This window comes from Lissotriton helveticus, chromosome 11 (genome assembly GCF_964261635.1).
Source record: "Lissotriton helveticus chromosome 11, aLisHel1.1, whole genome shotgun sequence".
NCBI classification, from domain to species: Eukaryota; Metazoa; Chordata; class Amphibia; order Caudata; family Salamandridae; genus Lissotriton; species Lissotriton helveticus.
In genome coordinates, this window is record NC_136072.1 from 4778182 (window position 1) to 4792543 (window position 14362).

Consider the following 14362-nt stretch of genomic DNA (forward strand, 5'->3'; position numbering starts at 1 on the left):
TCTACCAATGCATGGCGGCTTCATGTGAGAGTGGGCGTGGTCACTGCCCCACCCTCTCCCTCTACCAATGCATGGCGGCTTCATGTGAGAGTGGGCGTGGTCACTGCCCCACCCTCTCCCTCTACCAATGCATGGCGGCTTCATGTGAGAGTGGGCGTGGTCACTGCCCCACCCTCTCCCTCTACCAATGCATGGTGGCCTCATGTGAGAGTGGGCGTGGTCACTGCCCCACCCTCTCCCTCTACCAATGCATGGTGGCTTCATGTGAGAGTGGGCGTGGTCACTGCCCCACCCTCTCCCTCTACCAATGCATGGTGGCTTCATGTGAGAGTGGGCGTGGTCACTGCCCCACCCTCTCCCTCTACCAATGCATGGTGGCTTCATGTGAGAGTGGGTGTGGTCACTGCCCCACTCTCTCCCTCTACCAATGCATGGTGGCTTCATGTGAGAGTGGGCGTGGTCACTGCCCCACCCTCTCCCTCTACCAATGCATGGTGGCTTCATGTGAGAGTGGGCGTGGTCACTGCCCCACCCTCTCCCTCTACCAATGCATGGTGGCTTCATGTGAGAGTAGGCGTGGTCACTGCCACACCCTCTGCCGCTACCAATGCACGGTGGCTTCATGTGAGAGTGGGCGTGGTCACTGCCCCACCCTCTCTCTCTACCAATGCACGGTGGCTTCATGTGAGAGTGGGCGTGGTCACTGTCTCACCCTCTCCCTCTACCAATGCATGGTGGCTTCATGTGAGAGTGGGTGTGGTCACTGCCCCACCCTCTCCCTCTACCAATGCATGGTGGCTTCATGTGAGAGTGGGCGTGGTCACTGCCCCACCCACTCCCTCTACCAATGCATGGTAGCTTCATGTGAGAGTGGGTGTGGTCACTGCCCCACCCTCTCCCTTTACCAATGCATGGTGGCTTCATGTGAGAGTGGGCGTGGTCACTGCCCCACCCACTCCCTCTACCAATGCATGGTAGCTTCATGTGAGAGTGGGCGTGGTCACTGCCCCACCCTCTGCCATTACCAATGCACGGTGGCTTCATGTGAGAGTGGGCATGGTCCCTGCCCACCCTCTCCCTCTACCAATGCATGGTGGCTTCATGTGAGAGTGGGCGTGGTCACTGCCCCACCCTCTCTCTCTACCAATGCACGGTGGCTTCATGTGAGAGTGGGCGTGGTCACTGCCCCACCCTCTGCCGCTACCAATGCACGGTGGCTTCATGTGAGAGTGGGCGTGGTCACTGCCCCACCCTCTCCCTCTACCAATGCATGGTGGCTTCATGTGAGAGTGGGCCTGGTCACTGCCCCACCCTCTGCCGCTACCAATGCATGGTGGCTTCATGTGAGAGTGGGCGTGGTCACTGCCCCACCCTCTCCCTCTACCAATGCATGGTGGCTTCATGTGAGAGTGGGCGTGGTCACCGCCCCACCCTCTCCCTCTACCAATGCATGGTGGCTTCATGTGAGAGTGGGTGTGGTCACTGCCTCACCCTCTGCCGCTACCACTGCACGGTGGCTTCATGTGAGAGTGGGCGTGGTCACTGCCCCACCCTCTCCCTCTACCAAAGCACGGTGGCTTCATGTGAGAGTGGGCGTGGTCACTGCCCCACCCTCTGCCGCTACCAATGCATGGTGGCTTCATGTGAGAGTGGCGTGGTCACTGCCCCGCCCTCTCCCTCTACCAATGCATGGTGGCTTCAGGTGAGAGTGGGCGTGGTCACTGCCCCACTCTCTCCCTCTACCAATGCATGGTGGCTTCATGTGAGAGTGGGCGTGGTCACTGCCCCACCCTCTCCCTCTACCAATGCATGGTGGCTTCATGTGAGAGTGGGCGTGGTCACTGCCCCACCCTCTGCCACTACCAATGCACGGTGGCTTCATGTGAGAGTGGGCGTGGTCACTGCCCCACCCTCTCCCTCTACCAATGCACGGTGGCTTCATGTGAGAGTGGGCATGGTCACTGCCTCACCCTCTGCCGCTACCAATGCATGGTGGCTTCATGTGAGAGTGGGCGTGGTCACTGCCCCACCTTCTCCCTCTACCAATGCATGGTGGCTTCATGTGAGAGTGGGCGTGGTCTCTGCCCCACCTTCTGCCTCTACCAATGCATGGTGGCTTCATGTGAGAGTGGGCGTGGTCACTGCCCCACCCTCTGCTGCTACCAATGCATGGTGGCTTCATGTGAGAGTGGGCGTGGTCACTGCCCCACCCTCTCCCTCTACCAATGCATGGTGGCTTCATGTGAGAGTGGGCGTGGTCACTGCCCCACCCTCTCCCTCTACCAATGCATGGTGGCTTCATGTGAGAGTGGGCGTGGTCACTGCCCCACCCTCTCCCTCTACCAATGCATGGTGGCTTCATGTAAGAGTGGGCGTGGTCACTGCCCCACCCTCTCCCTCTACCAATGCATGGTGGCTTCATGTGAGAGTGGGCGTGGTCACTGCCCCGCCCTCTCCCTCTACCAATGCATGGTGGCTTCATGTGAGAGTGTTGGTGGTCACTGCCCCACCCTCTCCCTCTACCAATGCATGGTGGCTTCATGTAAGAGTGGGCGTGGTCACTGCCCCACCCTCTCCCTCTACCAATGCATGGTGGCTTCATGTGAGAGTGGACGTGGTCACTGCCCCGCCCTCTCCCTCTACCAATGCATGGTGGCTTCATGTAAGAGTGGGCGTGGTCAATGCCCCACCCTCTCCCTCTGCAGCTACCAATGCATGGTGGCTTCATGTGAGAGTGGGCGTGGTCACTGCCCCGCCCTCTCCCTCTACCAATGCATGGTGGCTCATTTGAGAGTGGGCGTGGTCACTGCCCCACCCTCTCCCTCTACCAATGCATGGTGGCTTCATGTAAGAGTGGGCGTGGTCAATGCCCCACCCTCTCCCTCTGCAGCTACCAATGCATGGTGGCTTCATGTGAGAGTGGGCGTGGTCACTGCCCCGCCCTCTCCCTCTACCAATGCATGGTGGCTTCATGTGAGAGTGGGCGTGGTCACTGCCCCACCCTCTCTCTCTACCAATGCATGGTGGCTTCATGTGAGAGTGGGCGTGGTCACTGCCCCACCCTCTCCCTCTACCAATGCATGGTGGCTTCATGTGAGAGTGGGCGTGGTCACTGCCCCACCCTCTCCCTCTACCAATGCATGGTGGCTTCATGTGAGAGTGGGCGTGGTCACTGCCCCACCCTCTCCCTCTACCAATGCATGGTGGCTTCATGTGAGAGTGGGCGTGATCACTGCCCCACCCTCTCCCTCTACCAATGCATGGTGGCTTCATGTGAGAGTGGGCGTGGTCACTGCCCCACCCTCTCCCTCTGCAGCTACCCATGCACAGTGTCTTCAAGTAAGAGTGTGCATGGTCAATGCCCCACCCTCTTTGGCTCGTTTTCTTCTCGGCCTATCACAGTGGCTAGGGGACATGTCCATAAACCTCTCCGTTAACACCAGGCCTGCCTCAATCCAAGGGAGGATAAGGTGCCTCAGGGTCCTAGATGCAATTCTTCTTCAGCCCTATGTGTATTATTTATAAATAAAAAAAAATAATCTTTCCAACTCACTGAATAAAACTTATTTAAGGTGAAAGGTTAAGGTTTGTTTTGCAATAATTTGAAAGACATAACCAGCAATCAATCAGTATCTTCTAAAGTGAGACTACTCCCATGAAAAAGTCTCAAGGCATGGAGGGGGTGGATCTGCAGTTCAGTCGAAGAGCCAGGCCTTGAGGTCTTTCCTGATTTGCGGCATCGATGGTGATTGCCTGAGGTGCAGAGGCAGGGCGTTCCAGGTCGTCGCAGCGAGATAGGAGAAGAATCTTCATCCAGCTTTGGTCCTGCGGATCCGTGGGACGGTGGCGAGGGCCACTTGGGTGGAGCAGAGATGTCTCGTGGGAGTGTAGAAGGAGAAGCGGTGGTTGTGGTATGCACGTCCTGAGTTGTGGAGGGCTTTGCAGGCATGGGTGAGAAGCTTGAAGGGGATTCTTTTGTTGATAGGTTGCCAGTGAAGGTCCCTCAGGTGACCGGTGATGTGGTTGTGGCATGGAATGTCCAGGATGATTCTGACGGAGGTGTTCTGGACGGTCTGCAGTTGTTTATTTGAGTTTTTGGGTGGTGCCGGCGTAGAGTCCCTTGCTGTAGTCGAGTCTGCTGCTGATGAGCGCATGGGTGACCGTTTTCCTGCACTCGGCAGGAATCCACTTTAAGATCTTACGAAGGAGGTAGAGCTAGAGGAAGCAGGAGGACGAAACAGCGTTGATTTGGCGGTTCCTTAAGAGCAAGGAGTCCGGGATGACGCAGAGGTTTCGTGAGTGCTTTGTGGGTGTGGGGGGATTCCGAGTGCTTTGGGCCACCAAGAGCCATCCCAGGCAGAGGGGGGGGGAGCCTAGGATGAGGACTTCGGTCTTGTCTCAGTTAAGCTTGAGGCAGCTGTCCTTCATTCCAGGTGGCAACTGTCTTTATCCCATTGTGAAAGTTGCTCTTGGCGGCTGTGGGTTCGTCTGTGAGAGCGAGAATCAGCTGGGTGTAATCAGCATTGGAGACAGTGTTGATAGATGGCTTCTGACAATGCCTGTGAGTGGGGCCATGCAGATGTTGACGAGAGTGGGGCTCAGGGAGGAACCCTCAGGCACTCCGCAGCTGATCTCTGTGGGTTCTAAGTTGAACGGTGGAAGTCTGACTCTCTGTGTTCAGCCGGTGAGGAGGTTGGTCAATGTCTGCTGGGTGCGGTAGCCATTGGGTGTGGTGGTTGCGGATGGGGTGGGTGAGTCTTGGGTTGTGCAGCTCTCATAGATCTCCCTGATCTTGCTGTGGAAGAAGGTGGCGAGGTTGTTGCAAAGGTCTTGAGATGGGGGGCTGTTTGCTGTCTTTGTGCAGATTGTCCATTGACCCTCAGAGATCAGGATCTAGAGAGCTTCTGAGGAGCCACATTTTTGGAAAACAAACCCCACTGAAAGCAGGAACATCTGTTCCCTTTGTCCAAGGGCGCTACTGTGAATCCTCAGAGGAGCCGAGGACACAAGCATCTGATGAGGTATCAGCAACCGAACCATTGTGTTGACAGCCACCACAGGTCTCTGCGCATTGAAGCCTACAGCATGAAAACATGTCAGGACCTTACGAGGATGCAGGGTGAGCATCTCCGACCCCCAAGGAGAATGAGGTGGAAGATATATCTTTGTAGGGTTCATCAAAAAATGTGATGGACACAGCATGTTTGAAATGGTTGAAGGAGGCTCATCCAAAAAAGCGGGTGGCTGAAGCGGGCTGACTCAAGGACCCCAGTATATAGTGTTGAGTTGACATTGCCAAGCCAGACCTAAAAAGATAATGTTTTATTATTCCTGCATAATTTACTATAATACACTTGTGTAATCAACAGTTCAGGTGTACAGGAGGTAGAGTGATCTACTGGTGAGGGGGGATGAGGCTGGAGGGAGGGTCCTATACCTCAGGCCTCTTTCCTCTCCACAACCCGTCCCGGTGGACATGCTACCGTACTGTGGCTTGTGTGCTTAAGGGGGCCGCCCTCCACCACAGCACTTGTTCACTTCACTCATCTGGGGTAAAACATTATTAACATTTAAGACTTTGACATATATGGTCGCCATACATACCTCAAGCGATCTGTAGAGGCCAGGAATGTCCGCGAAAATGAAGAAGACGGTCATGGCGACCTCAATGGCCAGCACGGTTACAAAGAAGTCTGGAAGGACACAATCAACACATCAGAACATGGTCCATGGAACATTAAAAGATCTGGACAGCTCATGAAGCTGCGAACAATGTCTCTCTTCTTGGTTAATGGTATAAGATTTTTAGGCCCTCTCTGCAGGTCAGCCAGTCATGGCTGTGATGTGCCCCACGTGGTGAGGTAGGCTGGGTGCCACTCCGGGGGCTTCAGTGTAATGCCCCTGCAACAGCAGCGCAAAGCCTAAACATTTACAGCCATGGCCATCCGGGAAGATGGGCACATATGCTTGCACGTACCAGCACATCCACCCACAAGTAGACTCACATGCATGCATGTACATACACAAACACACACACACCCACCCACAAAGACACTCCACCCCCCCCCTCCCACACACACCTTCTCTCTCCTTTTCCTGAAATAGCCAAATGGGGGGCACATTTATGAAAAGTGACGAATCTCTGGGCAACAACAGCGATGCGTCACTTTTCACAGCGCCAGCCTTACGACATCATAAAAACCTGTGCAGTCTGAGTCCAGGATCGGAGGACAGAAGCAAGGCAGCAGCGTCGGAGCATTAGATAAGTGTCATGTTACTTATTTTTTGTTTTCATCCCCACACCCCACCCTGCCGCACCACTAATCAATTATAGCAGCCACCACTGGCCCACACGAAGGCACTTCAGGTCCAACGACTCCTTTCCATACTGTCTTCCTCCCCGGCACCTCACGAGGGAACCCGTCTGCCCGTGGCTCACACAGTATTAAGGCCAAAGCTGTCCAGTCCTTCTGTCCACAAAGGGTCTGGTCCTCTAGCAAGGCACTGGCCCACTTTATCTTCTTTCCACTCAAAGCGATAATGCCACATGGCCAGTGCCCTTTACTACTACACCTGTCTTATCTGAGAATGGCTCATAAAGTGGCTCTGAAAAGTGCCGGTGTAGGCATACACTCAGCACCTCTAGAGGTGTCCCCATCATATCAACTGCTTCTGGCAATCATCCTTGAGGCAGAGATCAAATCTATCTCATTCTTCCTTATCGAAGGTGCTACATAGTATGACATTTCTCAAGGTCTCTAAATGTGTTTGTACTCAGCTCAGAAAACGTCCCACCTGTTGCAGTATCAGCACTCTGAGGCCATAGTGACGCACACCGCAGGGCCATAGGACAGGGCCCTAGAAGCACTAAGAGTACCCGTCCATCAGCAGCGGTGACCATAGGTTTCGAGGCCACCTTGACATTATATATGAGGTTTCATTGCTGCCAAACCATCCTTCTACAAGGGGAGCCACAATCCACTGATGGGGATAAAACACATGCCAAACGCTAACAAGCGGCACAAAGTCAGTCTATGTTGCATATCACAGGAAGGAGCCATGTAATGCTCACAACAAAGTGCCATGCAATTCCCACAACAAACTACCAGGTAATGTCTACAACACATTCCCAGGTAATGCCTAAAACAAACTACCAGGTAATGCCTACAACAAACTACCAAGTAATGCCTACAACAAACTACCAGGTAATGCCTACAACAAACTACCAGGTAACGCCTACAACAAAGTGCCATGTAATGCCCACAACAAACTACCAGGTATTGCCTACAACAAACTACCAGGTAATGCCTACACCAAACTACCAGGTAATGCCTACAGCAAACTACCAGGTCATGCCTACAACAAACTACCAGGTAATGCTCACAATAAAGTGCCACGTAATGCCCATATCAAAGTGCCATGTTACGCCGACAACAAACTGCCACGTAATGCTGACAACAAACTGCCACGTAATGCCGACAACTTAGCCTCAAGCTTTGCTTTGGTCAAACTGCCTCTCCATGCACATCTGGGGATATGTCAGGGCCTAGGCAGGCTCTCTCTTCTTTGTAACTTTGGATGACTGCATGCACATACAATGCTCAACAAATGACACAATGTGCCTCAATTATCCCTCTTGGATGTAAAACACTGAACATGCCAAGTGACTTGTCTAGTTTATTAAGGTGAACTACTGCCCTACTAGTGTTGTCATCTTCCCAACACCTTTGATGTCCAGGACGCGTCCAACCAGTACTTACAGTTGCGGTACAAGGGCAGGCGGAAGGGCTTCCCTTTGGTGAACACAAAAGCGTTGATCACCAGGTGGCTGGACGTTAGGAGATACAACGTTGAGCTGTCGTAGGTTTCTGTGTTGCTCTTCCCGCTGTGCTCACGGTCCCACCTGGTCTGCTCGATGTTAGCCGTCGTGTTTCCTGGATAACATGCACTGAAAAAAGGAAAATAAAATAAGAATCAGTTAAAGATTGATGTTGAAAACATTCACTAGCCACCACACATCGGTGGTCCAGTCTGTGCCTTGGTCATGGCAGAGGGTTACATTTGTCAATACTGACCACTGTAGAGTCCAACACCTTCCTCAAAATGGTTTGGAATGGAGTGGAAGTAGGACATCTAACCCCTTTAGTTATTGACAATGTTCCATGGGTGGCTTAGATTGGATTGTGAACAGTACAGCATATCTTTTAGTGTGTAAGTGTTTTAAATAAATACATTACATTCCAGTGTTTTAACTTTATTGTATTGACTTTATATTTTGTGTACTGGGATAACTGAGTCATCTATGTATACATTTTTGGTAAGTAAAATGCTCTTTTATTTTTTTTGTTGTAGTTGATACCGGTGCTGTGTTTTTTTGGGAATAAATAAAGTACAGTTTATTTTTTAAGATATTTTTTATGTATACATTTTTAAATATGTTCTGCAAGTTCTTTTTCAACTTAATTTTTAACATACAGATTTCTTACACCACATAAAATAGTTGCAGTGTGTTATAACATGTTTTTCTTTGATATACATGTACATATATTTTTAAATATTTACATATGTTTGGTGTGCAACTTTTATGAATTTGTTGTTTACACATGTTACACATTTCTTTCTTCACTTGTATTTATTTCACAAAAATATTGTTTACAAATATTTCTGTAATGGTATGTACACTTTTACTCATTTATAATAATTACCACTCTTGTTTTAAAATGTATTTCTTATAGTACTTTTTAACCCCTTAACAATTGTGCCCGCAAAACATGAGACGGACAGATCAAAACTTTCCACTCAAACATCAAACCTTATTTACAATGTTAGTGGCTGCACCCAGGGAATCCTACCAAACCTGTACATTTCTGAAAACTAGGCACCTGGGAGAGTGTAGGGTGGCAGGCTTTGCATGACTGTCACTAGGTTTTTTAACCTCAAATCCTTGCAAACAACGAATTGTGTCTAAAAATGCACATTTTCCTCATATTTCTGTGAGGGAAAGATCTGGAATCTGTGGGGAGCCACAAATTATTTCCTACCAACCAGCGTTCCCCAATTCTCCCAATAAAAATGGCATTGCACTTGTGTGGTTGGGCCTAGTGCCCGCGACAGGAAAGGGCCCAAAACTCAATGTGGAAACAACTATTCCCAGTTATTTGGCAATGGGGGTTGCTGTGGTGTTTGGACCCAGTCTGACCGCCACCCAGGCAAACCTACCAAGCCCAGATATTCCTGAAAACAAAACACCCCGGCGGTGTCCAGAGTGGTGCGCTCTGTGTAGATCCTACAAAGTTTTCATACCCACAATGCCCTGCAAGCCTCAACCTTTGCCTAAATTCACGCATTTTCCTTGCACTTTTGTAACGTTCGCTTCCGGATTCAGCAGGGATACACAATAAGCTTTTCACACAGAATTCCCCGCGTGTCAAAACTCTTCCCTGAAGAAAATACGGTACTCTAAAAAAAAATGTGGGGGTATATTATCAAGGGGTTTAACTCCGCTTTTTTGGCTTTAAAAGCCAAGAAAGCGGAGATAAATTACCAAGCTGTCGCTAACACCAGTTAGAGACAGCTAATAGGAGATAGCGACCATCTTGGGCCCCGCTTTGCATGTCAGTGATATTTATCACTAATGACATGCAAAGTGGGCGTGCCAAGATGTTAGCGACTGGAAACAGTCGCTAACATCGCTATCTCCTATTACCAACTTTTGGAGATATTCGCCCTAAGCGCAAATATCTCCAAAAGCTAACACCTGCCCTGAGCAGTTCTTCACCATGTTATCCAATGGGAGGTGGATAACATGGCTAAGAGCATTTGCTCGATAATGCATGAATATCGCTGACTTTTCAGCGATATTCATGCATTGCGGCCGTTTTTTATCGCATTTGCGATAAACCTTGCTAATACCAAGGTTTATCTGCGATAAAAATCGCCGATGTGCGGCGATAATTTTTGTCTCTAAACAAGTTAGAGACAAAAATTATCGCTAGTTGTTGGTAATATGCCCCGTGGTGTCTAGTCTGTTTGTGCTTCCCCGAGGAGCAGATTGGAGGTGAACAACCCCATCCACACCCCAGAAGGGACAGAAGTCTAATGGGCCTGGTGCAAGGTTAGGAGCAGGGCCGTTCCTCTTCCCCAAAATACTTCAGTCTAAAAATCCCTTGGTGTCTAGTGGGCGTTCTGCCGTGGGGTGGCAGATTGGCAGTGAACACCCCATCCACCTCCAGTGTGTGGGGGCAGAAAGCTGACTAAATACCAGACAATATAGTGTACAGTATTTGTTTTTGGGGGGAAGCAACCCCTCTCAGAATAGGCCTTTGCTTCCCCCTATCCCGGGCTCCATGAGTTTCCAACACCCCCATGCACACCCCGAGGTGGGCAAAAATACTACACTTGCAGTGGGGGGAGCACAGGCCCCTTACCCCTGGGGCACTCCCCCTCAAAAAGAATACTCTGCACTAACTTTCCTTGAGTCCTGTAGGCTTTCTGTCTGCCTGGGGAAGGGGGAGGGGACAGGTTGGAGGTGAACACCCTATCAACTCCCCAAAAGGGTTAGAAAGACTTACGGGGCCTGGGGCAGGTGAGACCAAAGGCCCATGCCCAGAGGGGGCACTTTTGCCCCACCCCCCTAAAATACTAAAGTACTACATTTCCTGGGATCTAGTGGGATATCTGCCTTCGCGAGAGGGCAGGCTGGGTGCTAAACCCCCATCCATCCCCCCCCCCGGGGGCAGAAAGTCTAAAGGGACCTGCGTGAGATGGTTGCACCGGCCCAGGCGGGTTGCTCCCCGCAACAATTCTATTCCTCAAGTTTAGTGGGTGGATTCCTGATTGGGAATTCCCCTCCTGGGGCAACCCCCAAAGCAGAATTCTGCGAGGTAGAGTTATAATTGGGAAGGGGAGATTCTACCCTTACCAATGTTGCCTCCCTTGTCAAAATCGGTACTCAGGGGGCTGAATTATGTCCCCAAATACTGAGTCAGTGAAAGTGGAATTAGCGGATTGCCTAATTTCAGATTTACTTGCACATAACCGACACCACTGTGCCATTCACGCGAATTGTAATTTCCTTCCAAAAAAAAAGACTTAGATTTCTAGAGAAACTCTTTCCCTATATGCCATCAGACGCACTACGGAGGGATTGCGGGCGTCGGCCATTGTTCAACAGCAGCACTTAAAAGGTTACTATATACTCGTTACACTGGTATTGGTTTGCCTCTCTTTTTAAATCATTACATATTTTATACAATTTTTAAAAATGACCCAGTTGGGGTCACCACGGATGTATGACGTTACAACGCAGGCTATTACAACGCCTGCCTTTACAACGCGGTTTTTACATCGCAAACCTTTACAACGCATAGCGCTTAGAGGTGCTGGATAGTGGTAAGTTTAATGTTCTATTCCAACCCCAGTCCCCGTGGACACTAGGGAAGGTGTTGGATAGAAAATTAAACTTATTCCCTATCCTAGAGCGCCCCCCTCAGCGCAATGCGTTGTAATGGTTTGCTTTGTAATGACCGCGTTGTAATGGTAGTGCGTTGTAATAGTTTCGTTGTAAAGGTTGTTCACCGTCACCACTGGGTAGAGACAGTTAGATCAGCGCTTCAATAGGAAATGCCTTTTTCGTTTTGCTAATAACTTTAGCACCGTTTGATCGATCTTCACGGAACTTTCCAGAAGGTTTCTCCTTCTTGCCATATTAGTTCATGGACAGTTTCAGGGTTATCTGTCCAGCTCCACCTCAAAAACTGCTGAACAGAATGACACCACCTTCAGCAGGAAGCTAGATATTGGTCCAGAAAGCATGCTGTTTGTGATTTGGCGTAACACCGGCCAGTTGCTTGTCAGTTGAGATATTAAGGGAGAAAAATATTTGTATAGCTGGCCGGTTGGGTTCAGTAGACTCATGAGAGTCACTCAAGCCAAATTTTAAAATAGATTATTCTGAGTGGCCATTCGGCACATTTACTAAACGTTCACACAGGGCACCAAGCAAAGTTGCTGCACTGTATTTTGTCAAAGGGAGGGAACAGAAATTCTCTATATTTTCAAAGATCTGGGGTATTTCTGCTCTTTCCTTACACTGGTGCACTGTGCGCAGCCTAGGGCCTTTGCAAGCTCCCTTGTTTTTCACCAACGTGAGCTGAACACCGCATCCCGAACAGGCATTATGCCCGAGATTTGAGAATCCGTAGGCTATTGTATTTAACCACAACGCTGATAGAATTTAATAAGAATCTACCCGCCCTGAGGAAGCCCCAGGCTGGATGGCCATGCAAGGGGGCGAAACACGTGTTGGCTGTTGTTTCCTTTCATCCACTCCCACGAATAGAGTGCAAATAAATTAATAAACAACTTATGATAAACCAGTGCGGAATTGGAATTTCTTCCAGAAAAATTCAGATGAAACAAATCTTGCCCAGACAAACCTGTTGAACCCCACAGTGCAAGGGTGCCTGCGTTGCAGGCAGGATTGTTTTTGTGCAGTTGAACCCCCATGCTCCACTCATGATGCCTCCCAAATTGAAATGTAATGCAACGTAGCACAAGCAGCTGCCTTGCCTTGCATGTTAGAAAGTCACCCAAGGACACGCAAATCATGCCTTGGTTGGCTCTAAAAATATCACTGAAGCTTTTGTGTTGTCCTTGCATCGCCTTGAGTGACGCAAGGACAACACAAAGGCTCCATAGCCCTGAGTCTGTGTGTGGGCATTTCCTTATAAACAAGCAATGGATGGATTGTAGCACATACTGTTTTATGAGTCACGCGGAGACCAAGCAGCTAGTAAATCGGATGAAAACCCTATTGGAAGACAAAGCGTCCATTTGATTGGATTATGTTGGGAATCTCGCTAGCAGTGGTGAGAGAAGCAAAGTCTAGCGCCTTCAAATATCAAAAGTACATGATTGATCATCAACCGAGGAACTACAAGCAAACAACACTGGAACAGAAGACCGTACCTGTAGACGTCATCCGGGCTGTACCAGGGCTGTTCCTGCACCATGAGGAAGGCGTAGGTGTGGGACGCGATACCCCAAAGAATGTTGAAAAACACAGAGAAGAACAAGGGTGGAGAGAGTAGCTGCGCCGGCGGTCTGTACGGGGCCAACTCTGGCCACGGAGGAGTGGAGCTCACTGAAAAAGGAAACCACATGTTTCAATTACAAATGGTCAAAGACCAGAAGATATTTCTTACTCATCATGAGGTCAGGAGTGGAGGTGCGCATGCTTTGGGAAGCTAATAACAGTCACCGGCAAGCAAACTTAGTGGTCAAACAAGAGCCCCACGCTAACTTTCACATGCTGTAAATTCAATATATTCCCTTGACCGTCCAGCCTCTCCAATGCTTTTAGTGAGGAATTCTCCCCAGAATCAAGGCACAAGCATTATCAGTGGGAAGGGACAATTTTCCACTGTCTACCCAAACTTATACCTTCTTTATCTTTTTTCTACTTTAAGGGTAACTTCATGTAGGCTTTTTAGAGATTCGTCCAAGCTTGACAACAGGTGAAGGTATTGTAATATCAAGACATTCCATCTTCATCTGACTCTGAGTGGACAAATATTCTACAGACCCCATACTCACCATAAGACCCTCACTAGACATCACTGCCGTGGCTGAGCAGGACACCTAAAAAGGACTAAAGCAGACAGGTCCAGGCAAAGCTCTCCAAGTGATAATGGAAAGTAAGGCCGTGCCATCCAGGTCAGTGAGAGACGTGGGAGTGTGTTACATCTTGCTTATGCTTTGCATATCCCCTGCTTGGATTTCCCCATTGCTTAGCCACTGCATCTTGTAGAATGTTTGATGACACCTTAGAATGTTTGGTACCTGACTGCTCTGAGTAGAGGCAGTTGATAGAGACAGGCTGAGCGAGAGAAGAACTGCTCCTGGTGGGGTTTTTATTATTACATCTTTGGATCATTTTATTGTTAACTTAACTTGGATTTATCTACAATAAATCAAACCTGCTTTATATACTGGATTTAAGAACATTATTTGCTACAGAGTGCTCGTCATTCAACCTGCGGTACATTACCTGAACAGGTGTAACAACGTGATGGTCACGTGTAAAGTCTTGTTTCACCAGGTGTTACTACTATGGCATTGGTCAGAGGTCCGCACATCAGGCAGAGGTGCACACAAACCCAGATGCTGCAGGAGGTAAGAGCTGCAGATGGCTTTATTGTTAAAGACATCAAATGCAGCCTATAAACTAAAAGCTTTCCTCATCACAATCTAAGTGACAACTAAAGTCAAAAACAATGAGTGAAAACTAAGAAACCAACAGACAAGCAGGTTCTGCAAATGACTCAATGGTACTTTTAAGACCAAGTGTTAGCAAAAACTG

The 14362-nt window shown here is 49.4% G+C and overlaps 1 protein-coding gene across 1 annotated transcript in view; it reads right to left on the reverse strand.

Moving 5' to 3' along the window:
- The window catches only part of LOC144791007 (putative cation-transporting ATPase 13A4), a 331299-nt gene that overhangs the window by 36301 nt on the left and 280636 nt on the right, over window positions 1–14362 (reverse strand). Inside the window, exons 26-28 of the mRNA XM_078665633.1 lie at window positions 12970–13144; window positions 7761–7948; window positions 5605–5693 (exon numbers count right to left, since the gene is read on the reverse strand). Of these exons, the coding sequence (XP_078521759.1) occupies window positions 5605–5693; window positions 7761–7948; window positions 12970–13144 (452 nt within the window). The remainder of the gene's footprint in view (window positions 1–5604; window positions 5694–7760; window positions 7949–12969; window positions 13145–14362) is intronic.